The following is a 19,442-nucleotide window of genomic DNA, read 5'->3' on the forward strand; positions in this document are numbered from 1 at the left end:
CGCTAGGTCTGTATATACACAGACCCATCCACATGCTTTTTTCCCCAAACCACCTTACTCTCATTTTCCAATGTTGCTTCTCCTAGTTCCCACGTGAGTCCAGCCATTCATCATTACCCAAGAGTCCATGTATATCTTCACTTTAAATCATTCTTCCTCATTCAAAAAGATACGCTTCTTGAAGCTCTGCCCAGGAGGGGAAACAGCCCCTCTCACAATCCTTAAGGGCCACTCATGAGTAGTCTGTAGGACAAAGTCCATTTTCAGTTCACACCAAAACATCAAGCCAACTCATCATACACCAGGCCTGAGATTTTCTTGTCCTTCATTGGCTGGTTGTAGGGAACAACCCACGGGACTATACAGGTAAAGCTGGGAGAACAACGTTTGCATAACACAGAAGGGTGGCAGCGGGGTCTAGGCCACCCGTTCAGGTAACTTACATAGGACCTTATTTTTAATTTGCATTTCCCTGGTCACCAATGGAGGTGATATGGTTTCGGAAAAATAATTTGACCTTTTTTTTAGATTCCACATATAAATAAGATTATACAATATCCTTTTTCTGTGTCTGTCTTATTTCACTTAGTATAATGTCCTCTGGATTCATCCAGGTTGTCACCAATGGCAGGCTTCCTTCTTTTAAAGGCTGAATAATATTTCATTGTAAAAAAACCTCAAACTTATAGTAACACAGAGTAGAATAGTGGCTACCAGAGTCTTGGGAGTGGAGGAAAAGGGAAGGTACTGATTGAAGGATACAAACTTTCAGTTATAAGATGAGTAAGTTCTGGAGACCTAATGTAGCATAGTAACTATAGTAAATAATAATGTATTATGTGCTTGAAATTTGCTAAGAGAATAGATCTCAAGTGTTCTCACCACATACACACAAAAAGATGCTAATTATGGGAGAGGCAGAATATGCTGATTACTTTCATTGTGGTAATCATTTCATAATGTATATGTATTTAAAAATATCATGTTGCATACCTTAAATATATAAAATTTTCATCAAAAGTAAACAAAAAATTTCAAATGTGGCAGATCAGCAAAGAAAAAAGAAGAGGAGGAGGAAGAGGAAAAGAAGAAAAGGAGAGGAAGAAAAAGAAAAAGAAGAATAAGAAGGAGCAAATTATTAGTAGTAGTTGTTTGACTTTCTGTACAACACAGTATCCAAAAATGTCCCTGGAATTTGGGGTCAGCACCATATCATGCTGGTAATTACTTGAGGGAATAGCTCATATTACTTTATGCCCAAGGAACACATGACCCAAACCATCTGAGCACCATGTTCCAGCAAATTAAGTTTATGAGACCAAATACAATGCTCTTATTCTCATTTTTAATTTTGAATCTAAATTATGATAGCAGAACTATGATAAAAATCCTTATTCACCCATGACCAAAATCAGGAAATAAATGTCTGCATGTAATGTTTCAGATGGAGGGTGGAGAACACTAGTTTTTTAAATGTAAAACTTAACAAATAAGCATAAAGTGACTTAAAAAATATTTATAGTATTGTCATACCCAGGAGGAATCAGAGAGAGCACTTATTAATTGTTGTAATCCTAAGATTCTACTGATCTCAGGTTTGCTTTAACATTCTTACTTTCTTCCTTCTTCAACTGTTTTCCTGTGCTTGGATGGGTCAGTTCACTAGTGGTGGTACGGCTGCCACTGGTGATGAGGGGCTTGATGAGACGGGTCGGTTGTTGCCCCCAGTGAGCCACACCTCTGCTGACCTCCAGGGTTAACTGGATCATACGGTTAATGGCTTGTTGAATGTCATCCAAACTTGGGACCATTACCTGTGAAAAGAAGAAACAAGTTCCTGGTTCTGCTGGCACATAAAATCCAGCCCTCTGATGCTTACCACTCCCATTGCCTCCCCCCAGTGAGAACAGCCTCAGCTGGCCCAGGAAAAGCTGCTTTCAGGGGAGGATGTGAGGGAAGCACAAACTGCATGAAGACTTTCTCTATCTGAGGTTTTCCCATTCTACCAGTTTTCACAGACAAGAAGGTAAAATAGTACTTACCATTCTTTCCCTGTGAGGTTGGCTGGATACAGCCAAAAATTGTGACAGTGTGTTGGATGTTCATGAAGCAAAATAAGTAAAGGAGCTATGCTGCCAAGAGTCTGACCTTAGCTGTCTGAACTGTGCCAAATAAGCAAAGGAGCTACCCTCCAGGAGGCCAGACTGTGTAGATGTGGCTTCAGGTGAGTCACAGATTGGCCCTGCCTGGCCTCATCCGTTGGCCTCTCACAGGATGCACCTCAGTCATCCTGCGTGGTTTTGGGTTCGAGATACCAATACACAGCTGGGGTGGTTGAGACAGGATCCATGAGAAGGCACAGGGTTTCGTGATGCTCAGGGAATAGGTTCTTTCTATTCTGCATACAAAGTGGGTTTCCTCATAGTCAAGTGTTTGGGGTAGGGATTTTGACTTCTGACATGGTCTTATTTGGATAATGTAATGTTTAAAGTAAGACAAAGCAAGATATTTAATTGCTAATTGATGGCTGAATATGTGCTTTACTCAACTGTTACACCAACCCTCAGTATACCATATGCTATGCAGAGCAATTTTTGTAAGATATTAATCATAATATTTTATTGTTGTTAAATAGTAAGGTGAAATTAAAAAATACATAGGACCAAGAGGTTACCATCAATGAAAGTTCAGTTCTAATGCTACACTCCTTAAATACGTTACCAAAATATCATTGTGTTAATGTGACTATTTAATAATACTTACCACATTAGGAATCGCAAGATGTACTTCAGTTTTTATAAAGGATATAACATCATCTGACTGCTTTCGTCCATATAGACTGTAATAAGATAGACATTTAGCTGAAAAACCTTAACCTATAAGTTCATAAATAGTTTGCTTAGCTATAACACTCAGTCATAAAATAAAGACCATTTTCAAAATACTGAATTACATGAAGAGAGTGTTATTTATAGTGAAAGTATAAACTTCAAAGAACTAAGAAAACACAATGATTTAATACTCTTAGAAGTAAAATATTAAGTCTCGTACACATTTTCTAGTATTTTAATGCTGTTCTCTTTGTAATTAATAATGTTTACTAGAAGCATTTGTTCCTCAGCCTCACAACAGGCATTATGGGGCTGGGGAAAAAGATTACCAGCAAAATGCACCAACCTATGCCCAATAAAAAGCATATGCCCTCATGTAGGGTCCAGCACAAATAACACCCCCTTTTTTTTTTTTACAAAATCTTTTATTACAAAATCATAAGTGTGTAATTCTGTAACATAATAATACCACACTCAAGCACACCATATAACATTTTAGGTGAAATATTCAAATTAGAGCTATAAATTATTATACCCATAGTATTACCCTACCAACCACACTCAAGCAGGCGTTACTTCTGCCAGACCCTGAATACTTTTTAATATAAACTTTTTTATAAGATTAGACAGGAGGTTTTATGTCAAAGCTTTCCAAAAAGCTTTTTAAACAATATCACTCATGCTCAGATATAAATACAGATATACAAACACATGAGTGCAAGCAATGAAGGACACACAGACCAGAGCTGCAAATCAGTTTGGTCATCTTCCTCTGCCTTGACCTCTGTCCCCAACCCATACAAAATTATAATAAATGTCAACTTTCCAAGCAAGAGATGCTGTCATTACCAGAAAACTACACTTCCACTTATGAATATAGCCTACTGCCTACAGCTACAGTTTTTCTGGACAGTGAGGGCCTGGGCTGACAGAAGTAGAGCCACCGCATCCCTCAGCCAGGCTCTTGTGTGCTCCCTGCTGAACCTGCCACACCCTGGCATCTCTTTACGGGGCAGGAACTGTGAGCCCATTAAATCTGGCTCTGTATTCAAGGTTCCAAGGGTGATGTGAAGGCAAGAGTGAACCTCCTAGATAAGAACAGAGGGAAAGAAAAACAAACACTCAAAAACAAACTTCTCTTATTCAAAATGACTTAATTAAAATCCCAATAACCATGTATATGCCTAACAGTAAGAAAGAGAACTAAAATACCAATAATTGAACCAGCAACTCACTCCAGATAAAATTCAATGTAGAAAAGTATGACAAACTCTAAAACAAGTGTGATGACGATGTTCAAAGATACAAATGAAGACTATCTTCTAAAACAATGATCATAAAGAATTGCTACACTAAAAAGGCAGAAATGATACAATACCCAGAGGATAAGAAAAGTATCGGTTAAAATATTTAAGGTGTAATAGATGACACAGACAAGCATTTAATCTCCAAAACATATGAAGAACTCACATGACTCCACACTAAAAAGACAAGCAACCCAATTAAAAAATGGGCAAAGGACTTGAACAGATACTTCTCCAAGGAGGACATACAGAGGATCCAGAGACACATGAAAAGATATTCAGTATCGCTAGCTATCAGAGAGATGTAAATTAAAACCACTTCACACCAGTCAAAATGGCCATCATAAGCAAAACAACAAACAACAAGTGTTGGAGAGAGTGTAGAGAAAAGGGAACCCTAGTGCACTATTTGTGGGAATGCAGACTGATACAACCACTATGGAAGACAGTGTGGAATTTTCTCAGAAAACTAAAAATGAATCTGCTTTCTGACCTGGCAATTCCACTGCTAGGACTATACCCTAAGAACCCTAAAACACCAATCCAAAAGAACCTATGCACCACAATGTTCATAGCAGCACAATTTACAATAGCCAAGTGTTGTAAGCAACCTAGGTGCCCATCAGTAAATGAAGGAATCCAAAATCTATGATACATTTACACAATGGAACTCTATGCAGCAGAAAGAAAGAAGGAGCTCCTACCCTTTGCAACAGCATGGATGGAACTGGAAAGCATTATGCCAAGCGAAATAAGCCAGGGGGTAAAAGACAAATACCACATGATCTCACCTTTATCAGGAACCTAAACAACAAAACAATCAAACAGCAAAATATAACCAAACACACTGAAATAGAGAACAGGCTGACAGTGCCCAGAGGGGAGAGGGGAAGGAATTTTATGGGAAAAGGGGAAGGGTTTGCAGGAACAAGTATAAAGGACACATGGGCAAAAACAAGGGGGAGTGGAAACTGGAGGGAGGTGGGGAGGACTGGGGGAGTAGGCTGGGCTGGGAGTAAAAGGCAGAAGGCAGAAAACTGTACTCAAACAATTAAAATTTTTTTTAAAAGATGCAATAGATGAAATCAACTTTTACTACATACAGAGATACTTGCCCATGATGTAGCCCAGAAATGCAGAAAGATCAAATGTGTGACAGAGTAGTTAGGACATAGGGAGGAGAGGACCCAACATTTGAGATGACCACACATCCATTGTGCCCAGGACAGTTCTGGGTTAAGTCCATCCTGACAGGTCATCTGAATCATGCCCCTCACTAAAAGTGTTCTAGTTGGAAGAATAAATTATGTGCTCAATCCATTCAATGTTCAGCTACTAGGAGTTCCATCAGAAGAGAATATCCCAAAAGTAATAACTGAAGAGGAAGTAGCTGAGGATTTTCAAGATTAAGGAACACTATATACACTCAATAGAAAGTGTATTCTGAGAGAAAAGCAGGATTAAATAAAGAACTCTTCACAGGGGAAAAGAACTACAGAATATCAAGGATAAAATACAATCTTCCCTTAGACTGACTGCAGAGTAACAAACATCAGAAAAAAATGAAGAAGTACTTTCAAAGTGCTGGGAGACAAACTAAAAATTTTTATCTAGCCAAACTTGTTATGAAAGTAGAAAAGCAAAAAAAGGGCATTTTTAGTTAAAATGAAGAATAAGAAAGTTTACTCCTCATACATTAAAATAAAAGGTCATAAATGATTAACTGTAACTATATAAAAAATCACAATAAATGTAAACTAAGCTCTATTTTTTTTTATTTAATTATTGTTCAAGTACAGTTTTCTGTCTTTTACTCCCATCCCAGCCCACCCCCTCAGTGCTCCCCACCTCCCTCCCATTTCCACCCCCCTTAGTTGTTGTCCATGTGTCCTTTATACTAGTTCCTGTAAATCCTCCCCCTTTTTCCCCTGAAATTCCCTCCCCTCTCTCTTCTGGTCACTGTCCCCCTGTTCTCTATTTCAGTGTCTGTTTTTACTTTGCTTGCTTGTTTGTTTTGTTGCTAGCTTCCTGTTAAAGGTGAGATCATATGGTATTTGTCTTTCAACACCTGGCTTATTTCATTCAGCATGATGCTTTCCAGTTCCATACATGCTGTTGTGAAAGTTAGGAGCTCCTTCTTTCTTTCTGCTGTATAGAATTTCATTGTGTATATGTACCATAATTTTTTGATTCATTCATTTACTGACAGGCACCTAGGTTGCTTCCAGCTCTTGGCTATTGTAAATTGTGCTGCTATGAACATTGGGATGCATAGGTTCTTTTGGATTGGTGTTTTAGGGTTCTTAGGATATAATCCCAGCAGTGGAATTGCTGGATGAAAAGGCAGGTCCATTTTTATTTTTCTGAGAAAATTCCATACTGTTTTCCACAGTGGTTATACCAGTCTGCAATCCCACCAACAATGGATTAGGGTCCCCTCTTTTCTACACCCTCTCCAAACTTGTTGTTTGTTTCTTTGTTTATGATGGCCATTCTAACCCATGTAAAGTGGTTTCTTATTGTGCTTTTAATTTGCATCTCTCTGATAGCTAGTGATCTATTTTTTTAAAAGACTGAGATAATCGTATTAAATAAAAATAATCCTATATATGATGATTTTAAGAGGTAAAACAAAAACTGCACAGTAAAGTTTAAATGAAGAGATAAAAAAGATACACAAAAAATGCTGGCAAAGTAAAATTGATGACAGATTAAATAGAACATGATGAATCATGATTAATATGCATGAAGAGGTTCACCAATTAAAAGTAAAAGGAGCAGTTCTCTAAGCAGATCTAACTACTATGACTTTGTATACACCTAATGGTATAGCTTTATAATATATGAAACAAGAACTGACTACAACAGAAGGAAAATTTGACAAGTTTACAGTCACACAGGAAGATTCAGCAACAAAAATCTAAGGAATAAATCTGACAAAAATGTGCAAGACTTTTACACTGAAAGTTATAGAACTTCATTGAAAAATATTAAAGGCAAATCCATGATTCTGGTTAACACATGACTCTGGATGGAAGACTCAATACTGTAAGGAAGCTAATTGTCTCCAAGTGTTTTACAGATTCAATGTAATCTAAATAATCTTTCCAAAAGAAAAAATAATTTTCAACAACTTTTGCTTGGTTAATTAACTACAGAAACAAATATACTGGTTTCCTACCTCACACTAACTACAAAAATCAATACCATGTGGATTAAATCACTAAATGTAAAAGATAAAACTAAAAAATTTTAGAAGACATAATGAAATAGGAAATACTTCTTTTAAAAGACATAAGAAAATCACAAATTACTAAGAAAAAGATTGATAAATGAATATTTTAAAGAACAGACAGACTTGAATAACTTGAATATTTTAAAACCCAGCAAAGGATACCATAAAAAGAATGAAAAAATGGCCACAACTGAAAGAAGATATTTGCTGCATTATCATCAACAAACTAATATGTTGAGAGAACTGACAAATGAATTCAATCCAATAGCTTGGAAGAGGAGGAGAAGGGGAGGAAGAGGAAAAAATGGGAGGAGAAGCAGAGAGGGCAGTTAAACAGAAGGGAAGGGAAGGAAAACACAAATTTTAAGGAAGAGAAAGCAAAAATGGCTCGTAAACATAAAAATATGTTCAACGTCATTGGTAACCAGAAAAATGATAACTGAAATTCCAATGAGAAGCATGGCATACCCCATATGCTGGCAAGACTTTTTAAAATGACAGCACCAGCTGTGTGCATGGGTGAGGAGCACTGGGACTCTCATGCTAGGCATTGTCTGGCAAAGCGAGGCATGAACATACGCTACAGCCCAGCCATTACACTCTTTGCACGTGTAGCAGGAGAAGGGTACAAGAACGTCCACAGAGGTTTTATTCAAAATAGTCCAAACGAGGAACAGTCCAAATGACCATCACTAGTAGAGCAGAAAAAGATTGTGCATGCTCCCGCTAAACAGAAGTGAAAATAAGCTATATCAACATACATTAATCTAAAAAACATAATGCTGAATTCAGTCCAAAACAAGTAAAAGTAAGTGATATATTGATTAGGAATACAAATACATGGCAAACTCTAAGGAAAACCAAGACAATGATAAACATTGTTCAGGATAGTAGTTACCTGTGGGTGAGGCAGGGTGAGGAGAGGACCAGTAAGGGAATTGGCTGTGTTCAGTGTTCTTCATCTTGGCCCAGCTGCTAAGAACTTGGTTGTTCATTTGATCACTGTTCTTGCAATATTACCCTTATGCTTTCATACAGTCTTTTCATCAAGGCTATATTTTAAATTTTTAATTTTTAAGTTAATAAAAAGAGGTGCTCTTATTAGCATTATGTTATGGCAGTATTACCAGACATATTTAGCATATTTTCAACTTGCCTTGCAACAAATATTCTTCTTTTCATTGTGTCCAAAGATAATCGTGTAGCTTTTTGAAGACTATCTAGTAATTGATGAGAGAAGAAAGCATAGACCTCTTTACATTCCTGTAATAAGAAATTATATTACATTTGGTACAAAAAAATACAAAAACTCTAACACACCCAAAGCAGGAATATTACAAGTGTCATGTGAAAAATGAAAAATAATGAACTATACAATTTCAATTATATTATAGAAAGTCCAACCTTAAATTACTTGCTTATTTTTCAAAAGAATAATGAAAAGTTTGCTTTCATAAACAATCTAGAAAACCACAAGGACTTACTGAAAAGCTGAAACTCAAAAGTAGCTTATTCAAAATAATCATGGTTTGCTCAATACTCAGTAATTTGCTCAACAAAACTGAAGCATTTATTAAGTGCAGTACACTTCTCAATGCTTAAGGGTATAAGCATAAAACAATATGTAGTCACCATCCTTAAAATGTGTAGCATGGTAGATGAACACATTTCAAAATGTACAACACCAATGTATATGGCATGAAACCTGCACTGTCTTGAGACCATAGTTTGCCCCTCTCTCCAATCCCCTCTTTGCCTGCAGAGAAGTAGCAAATTTACTGGTCAGAGTATAGAACAAGTATTGAGCCTGGACAGTGGTCTAGGCACCACATCTTGCTTACATATCAACGGGTCAGTCTCTGCCCATACTCTGCCCATACTATGCCCCTCTGTGACTGGGTGAGTGAGTTGGGTTCAGCTGGGTTGAGTTGGGTTGGTTGGGTTGAGTTGGGTCAGAAGGAAGGCTCAGCAGGTGTGAACAAAGAGAACTAGCTTTACCAGGCTGAAGCACAGGTGTGACATGATCAGATATTTACCTTAGACAGACCATTCTGACAGCAATGTGGAAGGTGGATTTGAGAGGCAGAGGCTATTTAGGAGGTGACTGCACTGATGCAGCTCCAGGTAATTCCCCAATTGGAAAGAATTTGATAGCACTCAGTCTTGCTCTACGGACCCCAGCCCAAGTTGAAGGGAATGCAACTGGAAGAGAAGAGTTGCTGGCATGGGAATACCTTCTGATCTCCCACTGACTCCTACCAATGCTAATGGCAGCCTGGCGCATGGTTCTAGAAGAAATCCAAAGCTAAAATCTAGACTCAGCAGGACAGTGTTTCCCCATCAATTGCTGATATCATCCTTGAGCAAGGAGGTGAAAGTGTAACAAATGTGTGCCATTTATTTCCAAAATTGTACTCTTTTCTTCCAGTTGTGTTCCTTTCAACTCTGGCTGTGGTCTGTAGAGCAAGACTGAGTGCTACCAGATCCTTTCTAATTGGGGGATTACCTGGAGCTGCAGCAGTGCAGTCACCTCCTAAGTAGTGTATGTTCAAGAGTGTAGAAGAATGTAAAATAGTGAATGAAGATAAATATCATGAGTTAGAAGACTGACAGGGGCAGGGAAGCAGGACTGAGCACAGATGTGGCAGTGGCACTCAGCAGTGATGCATGGCCAGAAAGCTGAGGCAGAAGGAGAAAAGAACCTTCATTTCAACACTTCTCAACACAGTGTGAAAACCTGCCCACTCAGGGTCTCTCCCAGGGAAGAGTCTACAGGCTATTCATGGTGCTAGTTAAAAATGTGAATCCCTGGGCCCTGACTGAATCAAAATCTATGTCTGCAATACAGGTAACACTATTAAACACAATAACTGAGAAAAAGTTCTCCATTGAGTCAAACAGATTGACACTACAATCCTAGAAGAGGCATTTACTATATAAGAAAACATGGTCAATTATAGAAACATGGTCTCTTCCAATTATAATAGGGGAAGATAACTATACACATGTAGTTGAAAGATCACATTAAAAGTTGATGATGTTGGAGAAAACTGTAAGGATTGCCATATTTTGTCAGGTTCTACAGTGCAGAATTGGAAGTTATATTTTCTGGATTTTGTTATAAATCCAAATTAGTTGTACATCCACATAGGATGGTTGTAGAGCCTCCTGAACAAAGCACCATTCAGGGTCATCTACAATCCTACGGGGCATAGTCCTGTGAGGTACAGTAAGGTTGTGTCACAATAAATACCTTTTTAAATTCATCTTCTTTATCATTGACAGCAACCTCAGTCACAATATTAGTCTCATAATCAGGGTTTTCACCCTCTTCTGCTTCACTTCCAAAAACAACATGTTTCCTCTGCTCTATAGATAAAAGACAAAAAATATATAACATTTAATATTAAGTATTTGATTTACTATATATGGTCTAAACTTCTTTTAAAACTTTCTTAAAATGTTCTTAATTTAAAAATTTAAATTTTGTTTCTGTAGGAATCATTCTTGAATGCAATTTAAATCACCCCTCTCAATAGAATCATCATTCCACTGAGAAATACACTCTTTAAATATATGCTTAGTATCTAGAATTAAGAAATATTTAAGGAGGGTTTTACATACTATCTTTCTACAATATTTACTTTTTTGAGTTTTATAACTTAATAAATGGATATTTTTGTGTTTTGACACTTCTGAGGAAAACTAATTAGACTAAGAGGGAAAGCTCTAAGCTAAAGAAGACATGCTATGGCTAGTTGTTTAAGCTCAGAGTTTCTCATCATTAGCACTATTGACAGTCTAGTTGCTGGGGGCTGTCCTGAGCATTTGGGATGTTCAGCAGCATCCTTAGTGTCTACCCACTAGAAGCCAGTAGCACCTCCCCTTGCTGTGTGACAACCAAAAATGTCTCCAGGCCTTTTAGAAGGCTGTGTGTGTGTGTGTGTGTGAGAGAGAGAGAGAGAGAGAGAGAATGAGAACATAGCAGACCTGAGACTGCTATCCACGGAAAAGGTTGGTCCTTGGTTAGAATCTGGGAACTTGGATTTCAGAAGGGTTTCCACCATCTCTAACTATGTGATTTTCAACCTTTTTCATTTCATGGTACATATAAATTAATTACTTAAATTTTGTGGCACACCAAAAAATATGTATTTTGCTGATCTGACCAAAAATATGTATAATTTTGATTCATTTGTACTGATGGCTATTGTTATATTGGCTGTAGTTATTTTTTTTATTTGACAACCTAAGGGAAAGAGGTCAGTGCCCCTGACTAAATAGTGGGGGTACATTGTGGGGTGAAAATGGAGACAATCGTACTTGAACAACAATAAAAGTAAAATAAAAATGAAAATAAATAGTCAAGTATTGCATGTTTTAAAGACTCTTGCCATTGGTTGAAAATGGCTGCTCTAACAGAAAGGGTTCGCTGTGCCTGCCTGAACAGTTCATGCAAACAACGTGGTTTGTGCTGAATACCTGCTCTGCTTTCCTTCTCGGAGTCTGGATTTTGGTACCTGCTAACCAGAAGGTGTCTACTTGTGAACATATCTCTAACTATTGTGATTCAAACATAACAGCCAGTAAAATTACCTGATCCGTGTTTTTTTCTCCCACTGTATTTAACTTCATAAATACTTTCAAATATTGATATAAGTTCTCTGACAGCTTCCTCCACATGCTTACTTTTGTGGTTTAGAACCTCGGCCCATTCTTTTGTATATGTCTATTAAACAAAGAAATGACTTATTAATTTCCAGATAATTTAAAAATACTGTGAAAGTCATTAATAAAGCTAAATTAACACCCCTTGAAAATAACTAGAGACAGTTGCCAACAGCATAATGTTTCAGATCCAAAACTGTCAGTGACTGAAGACACAGCTGCTAAGGCCCACACCGAGAACAGGAGAAAGAAGAGAAATTCAGTTTTTTATCGTTATCTGATTCAGTCACACACAGGCATCTACGTTCACATTTATATGATGGGGAAAAAAGGCTAAAGAAATAAAGAGATGAGAATGTTAAAAGTTTAAAATAAGAAATGGTTTACAAAAGGACAATCCAAAGTGTTACTGAGATTCAAATGAGATGAGGTTTTTAAGTGAGTATGGTGTTGGATTCCATGCATTAAAATTTAAGAGCTTTGTGTGTATTAATTCATTTAATCACATGACAACCTCTTGGGATAGGTAACATTATTGTACTCATTTCACAGCTGAGAAAACCGAGGCTCAGGAAGAGTAAGAAATTTGACCAAGGTCACATGGTCAGCGGTAAAAATGGAGTTTTAAGATCAGCTTTGACTGATTCTGAAAACCTGTGCTGTGCCTTTCGAAATCTTTTTTAATGGTCAGAAGAGGAGGCTTTAGGAAGAAGCTAAAGACTAGCTACATTTAAAAAAGAAAACTGGTATATAAATTGAACAGGCCTTTTGACATACCCGCAACATCCATACATTCTAGAAAAGAGAAAAGCAAATGGGAGCAGCTAAATTGGGCCTTCCAAACCACCTCTGCAAAGGAACAGAAGCCTATCTATGCAAACCTCTCCCGACAAGCCTTACAAGGTCCCATATTCTCCGTGCAGCCCTCATGTTCCTTTCTTGGCTACTCGACTGAGGGAGACACTTCTAAGTTTGTTGCTCCCATTTATACAACCTCATCTGTATCTAAACCCATCCTCATCTTTTGCCAGTCTCATGGGAAATGGTTTCCTCCTCCTCCTCCCCGAAGACATTCTCTGGTAGTCTGAACCCCCACCAACTCCCCTGACTTTGCTCCATCATCCACTCCTCCCATCTCGTCTAATTAGTCAACACAGTGTTAAACAGTGCAGTGAAAATGGTGGCGAAGAACCACTTCAGTCTAGCAGGGAAAATGAGTTTTAAGCAAGTAGACACTTCCAGCTAATCCCAGCTGATTGACCACATGTAAACACAGGCTTACACGATCGCCCTCCCCACCCTTGTTTGCTTTGAAATCCCCTAAGAACCATACACTACAAATTAAATATGATAGACAGATGACACATGTTTACTTGGGTAATCCTCTGACACCCCCAGATATCTCAAAACACACATACAAAGAAGTCTTTTTAAAACAATGTGCCCACAAGAATAAATGAGATGATGCCACATAAATTCTTCTGTATGTTTCCAATACTATATAAAAATAAAGTTAACAAAATTTGACAATAGGTGCTGGGACAACTGAATATCCACTTGCAAGGGAATGAAATTGGATCCTTCCCTTATACCATATACAAAAATTAACTCACAATGAATCATAGACCTAAATGCAAGAGCTAAAACAATAAAACTCAAAAAAAAAGATAGTCATAGAACTTCATGATCTTTGATTAGGCAAAGTTTTCTTAGCTATAACACCAAAAACAAAGCAACAAAAGAAAAATAAGATAAATTGGACATCATCAAAATTTAAAAACTTTTGGAATTTGTTAAGACAACATCAACAAGGTGAAGAGGCAACCCACAGAATGGAAGAAAAATGCAAATCATATATCTGATCAAGGACTAGTAGCTAGAACATATAAAAAATAATTACAAATCAAAAAACAGACATTTCTGAAGGGAAGTATACCATAGGTTAATAATCACATGGCAAAAGGGTCAACATCACTAGTCATTAGGGAAATGGAAATCGACATCTCAGTAAGATACACTTCACAGCCACCAGGATGGCAATGATAGGAAGTGTCGACAAGATATAGAGAAATTGGAACTTTGTACAAAGCTAGTGGGAAGGTAAAATAACACAGCCACTTTGGAACATAGTCTGACAGCTCTTCAAAAGGTTAAAAGTGGCCTTGGCTCATGTGGCTCAGTGGATTGAGTGCCAGTCAGTCTGGGAACCAAAGGGTCTCCAGTTTGATTCCTGATCAGGGCACATGCCTGGGTTTTGGGCCAGGTTCCCAGTGAGGGGTGTGCAAGAGGCAGCTGGTCAATGTTTCTCCCCCTCCCTTTCTCCCTCCCTTCCCTCGAAGAATAAATGAAATCTTTAAAAAATATAAAAGTTGGAGTTTCAAATCATCTTTTAAAAAAAGTTTCAAAGTGGAGTTAACATACAACCTAGTAATCCCACTCCTAGGTTTATACCCATGAAAGATGATCACTTATCCTCACAGAAACTTGTACACTATATTCACAGCAGCATTATTTGTAATGGCCAAAAAAAAAAAGTGGAAACATAAAAACATTTCAAATTTGCATACTCCAAGAACAAAATGTTAAAATGGGGCCTTCAGCACTGTGTCCATTACAGTCAAGGCCCCAATGCTGAGAACAAATGATTTTAAGATCCCTCACATCATGAAAAGCAGTTTTTAAAAGGTAGCAGAGAAGGCAAACTTCAGCCCATTGCCCACCTTGAGGTTACAGAAGGCAAGCCTGATTATTGGTAGACTTGGAGAAATAAGTGTAGGGAACTTTCTAAACAACTACTCAGAAAACAACAATAAATAATAATAATAAACTACTCAGAGACCCTGATCCCTGTCCTCTAGAATTTGGGGACACAGGGCAGTGCTGGCCCATGCCTAAGTAGCCCTTAGGCAAGAGGCTGACTGAGTATCCCAACACCTGAAGGCAAAAAGAGGTGTTCTGAGAAGAAATTTCATTTTCATAGAAAGAGGGGCAAAGGTACTTGTTTTTCACAGGCTAACTGAGCCCCTTGAGATGGAGCCACCCTTGGTTGTCTTGGAAAGATAATGGCAAGACTCAAACCAGCAGGGGTGTGTAGCTGAAAGGAGTCCTGATGGCTCCCAGATATCTGAGTGACAGGAAGGGGAAGTATGCGGTAATTAAAGCCATGAGAATGGATGGTATTGTCCCAGGAGCCTGCGCAGAGGAAGAAGAGCAGTGAAGCACTGACAGAACCTAGCACGAAGTTGGGACATTAGAAGAATAATGTCTGGAGTGTGGCCACTGGCCAGAGCTGTTGAAGTCTGTACCTCTTTGGAGCTGAGGATGTTCCAGAACAGCTAAGACATCTAAACGCAATTGACACAGATTTCTACTTTTAGAGTGTAACTTTACATTTTAGGTTTACGATTAAAATGAGCATTTTTATGATTAAAATAAAATATGTAAATGCATACCTCATTGAGTGTCAACATGTCTTCTACTTTGGTAGCACCACTTTCAGGCAGAGAAATCAACACAGTTTTGGCTATCTCCTTTAGAACTGTATCAATATGCATCTCACACAAGTCACTGATCTACCAACAAGAAAAAATGTGGAAGAAAACTCTTCTTTGATCCAAAATGTACTCGATTTATAAACTAATTTAGAGGGCTATATCTGGAAACTTGCCTCCAGAGCCCAGCATAATTTGGTGGAAATTTTAGAAGTATATCTGCAAAGAAAGCTTGACATGGAACTAAAGTTTTATTGAGCAATAATGTGTACCATATATATTCTCTTTTAAATCCTCATTCGAGCCCATGAACTGTCACTACCCCAGTTTTACAGTGAAAGAAATCAATGCTCAGAGAGGTAAGGTAACCTGGGGAGAAACACATACCTAATGAAAGGCAGAGACCTCTCCCTAGAAAAATCAAACCCCCAAGCCTCTAAGTTCTGAGGATTACACCAGCTGCCGCCAATGACAGACTAGCACATCAAAATGATGTGCATGTTCTATGTAGCAAACATGTCATAAATCAACAGACAGTGGCCAACTAGATGACTGTCTCATTTAATTAATATTAGATGCAGGGGTATTGGGGCACTCTGTTCTGCCATTTTCCACAGTCTACAATTATCCCATTCTCTAAAATACATTGTGGAATTGAGCCATCATTTTAACATATCTAAGGCAAGGTAATTCAGAAAGAACAGGCAATCCTAAATGAAAAGGGCTCAAAGTAGTTAGAGAAATATAAAGCATTATTTTTTAACTTAATGGATTCCTTTTAGTAAAAAGTCAGAGCCTTCAAAGGGCTTTCATAGGTCATTAAACTGTTACTCATAGCCTGATATCCATGTAGGTAGTTTTTTAACATTCATCTATTTTACCTTCTTTAAAAGTTGATTGAACATATCCAAAACTGAGTCGACTTCTTGAAAGAAGCTTTCTAGTGTTAAAGATGACCATGTTAATATTGTGAGCCCTTGTCTCAACACAGATTCCACCTAGAAAAAAAAAACAAAGCTTCCATTATTAGCATAAGCATCAGTATTTATTAAAAAAGCTTTCTTTTATTGCTTGGAAATATTATAGATAATATTTCCTTAATTACATTTCTCCTCCATTATACTTAGCAAAGGTGACTTTTTGGTTTTTATTAATCAGCTTTGGCTGCCTGTGAAGCAATCGCTGTTTCTTAGAAAGTTCTAATTCTTTAGATTTAATTGTTTTGCAAAGGCAACAAAACTTAGACAAGAAACCATTCCGTAGCAATAATAAAGCTATAAAATTGAACTAGAAAGATAGAGGGTCTAGGCAAAAAACATGTTCTAAAATCCATAATCTAACTTTAAATGGCAAGAAAATTAGTGTAACCTTCAGCATTACCAACCTTTTTCATTTTGGGTGTCATCAGATTGACAAACACAGAAGGCACTTCCTGACATAACTCATCATAGTACTGCAGAAGATCCTGTCAAAAGTCAAAATGGTGTGTTTTACTTTAACTTATTTTAAAACAACAGACGTATTTTGATTCAGACCAGCAAGGCTTCATAATACCCATTTCCTCACAATCCTGCCAGATGGAGGGTCCTCATTTCAACATGTACTAATTTACCGCACTTTCTCCTCATCTGTAAAGTGCTTGAGCTTCCCCTTCAAACAATGAGTCAGTGGGGCTTTCCAGAGTTGCATTTTTCATATTCATTATTTAATTGCCTTTTAGATTTGTGCTATTTTAAATAGCTTGGATAATTATCTTTTCACAATGTTTGTCATTACACATTTTCCTCTTTCTCTTGCTTGACCTTTGACACAGTAAAGCATACATATCACTGATGCCACACTTGTTTTCTTGAATCAAAATCAATGTCCACACAATCAGAATTAATAATAAGTTTTGTGACTTCCAGCCAAGATGGAGGTGTAGGTGGAAACACTGTGCCTCCTTGTGCAACCAAGTATAAAGACAACAAAGTTTTAGTAACAAAGACGCGGCCAAAACACAGAAAATTGAACTGTACGGAAGTTCAAATACAAGGAACCATTCAGCCAGACCAGTAAGGAGGGGCGGAGTCAGCGGTGGAGCGGGGTCAGGCAGAAAAGGCCGGATGACCGACCCAGGAGTGCAGGTGGCGGTTGGCAGATCCCAGGTGTGGAGTGGCAACAGGTGGACGCAGTGGGGGGCACAAGGCAGCTGGCTGACCTCGTTCACACATACTCGCGCAGATAAACCAAGGGAAGGAGGAAACAGTGAGACAGACTGCAGGCTAGGGCCCCAGCGACGGGAATTAGAGCCTGAAAGCACCAACTGGAAAGACTTTAGGGGTCGAGGTGCTGGGGGCGGATCCAAGGCTCACAGAGAGTTCGCTGGAGAGACCCACAGGGTCCTGGAGGGTGCACAAGCCCACACACCCGGGAACCAGCACCAGAAGGGCCCAATTTGCTTGCGGGAAGCAGCAGAGGGGACAGAAATCTGAGAGAGAGTGGAACAAACACCATTGCCCCTCTCTGACCCCGCCCCCACATACAGCATCACAACCCAGCAACTGGGTCACCCTGCCCTGGTAAACACCTTAGGCTCCGCCCCTCATACATAACAGGTGGGAACAGACCAAAACATTATGGCTCAAGAACAGCTCAAAGCCCCAGAGCCAATAATTCTAAGTGACCAAGAAATAGCCAACCTTTCAGATGCACAGTTCAAAACACTGATGATCAGGATGCTCACTGAACTGGTTGATTTTACTCGCAAATTAGAGGAACAAATGAAGGCTAAACTAATTGGAATGAAGGGAAATGAGCAGGAAACTAATAGTGATGGAAAGGAAACTGGGACTCAAATCAAGGAAGTGGACCAAAAGGAAGAAAAAAATGACCAAACAGAAAAGAATGAAGAAACAAGAATTCAAAAAAATGAGGAGAAGCTTAGGAACCACCAGGACATCTTTAAACGTTCCAACATCCAAATTATAGGGGTACCAGAAGGGGGAAAGGAACAGCCACGAGTGGAAAACTTATTTGAAAAAATAATAAAGGAGAACCTTCCCCAATCTGGCAAAGGAAATAGACTTCCAGGAAATCCAGGAAGCTCAGAGAGTCCCAAAGAAGTTGGACCCAAGGAGGAACACACCAAGGCACATCATCATTACATTAGCCAAGATTAAAATGAAGGAGAGGATCCTAGAAGCAGTAAGAGATAAGGGGACAGTCACCTACAAAGGAGTTCCCATCAGACTGTCAGCAGATTTCTCAAAAGAGACCTTACAGGCAAGAAGGGACTGGAAAGAAGTATTCCAAGTCATGAAATCCAAAGACCTACAACCAAGATTACTCTATCCAGCAAAGCTTTCATTTAGAATGGAAGGGCAGATAAAGTGCTTCTCAGATAAGGTCAAGTTCAAGGAGTTCATCACCGCCAAGCCCTTATTATATGAAATGTTAAAGGGACTTATCTAAGAAAAAGAAGAGAAAAAAGATGAACAGTGAAAGGACAGCAAACTCACAGTTATTAAGAACCACACCTAAAACAAAAGCAAACTAAGAGGACAGCTAGATCAGGAGTGGAACCATAGAAATGAGGATCACATGGAGGGTTAGCAACAGGGGAGTGGGAGGAGGAGAAGGGGGGAGAAGGTACAGGGAATAAGTAGCATAGACAGTAGGCAGAAAATAGATGGGGGGAGGGCAAAAATAGTATGGGAAATGTAGAAGCTAAAGAACTTGAGACACATGGACATAAACTAAAGGGGGGAATGGTGGGGGAGGAGGGTGCAGGGTGGAGGGGAATGAAGGGGGAAATAGGACAACTGTAATGGCATAATCAATAAAATATATTAAAAAAAATAAAATACACCAAGTCAGGAAAAAAATAATAAGTTTTGCTGTTTCAGAGATGAACCATAACAATCAATTTTTG

The 19,442-nt window shown here is 38.5% G+C and overlaps 1 protein-coding gene across 1 annotated transcript in view; it reads right to left on the minus strand.

Annotated features, from left to right (window-relative positions):
- Positions 1-19,442, minus strand: part of DNAH8 (dynein axonemal heavy chain 8) — a 313,373-nt gene that overhangs the window by 244,989 nt on the left and 48,942 nt on the right. Inside the window, exons 16-23 of the mRNA XM_053671408.1 lie at positions 16,914-16,994; positions 16,411-16,527; positions 15,491-15,610; positions 11,967-12,099; positions 10,624-10,739; positions 8,527-8,633; positions 2,764-2,839; positions 1,616-1,814 (exon numbers count right to left, since the gene is read on the minus strand). Of these exons, the coding sequence (XP_053527383.1) occupies positions 1,616-1,814; positions 2,764-2,839; positions 8,527-8,633; positions 10,624-10,739; positions 11,967-12,099; positions 15,491-15,610; positions 16,411-16,527; positions 16,914-16,994 (949 nt within the window). The remainder of the gene's footprint in view (positions 1-1,615; positions 1,815-2,763; positions 2,840-8,526; positions 8,634-10,623; positions 10,740-11,966; positions 12,100-15,490; positions 15,611-16,410; positions 16,528-16,913; positions 16,995-19,442) is intronic.

Source organism: Artibeus jamaicensis, unplaced genomic scaffold (genome assembly GCF_021234435.1).
Source record: "Artibeus jamaicensis isolate MK-2021 breed Jamaican fruit bat unplaced genomic scaffold, CSHL_Jam_final contig_1803, whole genome shotgun sequence".
NCBI lineage: Eukaryota > Metazoa > Chordata > Mammalia > Chiroptera > Phyllostomidae > Artibeus > Artibeus jamaicensis.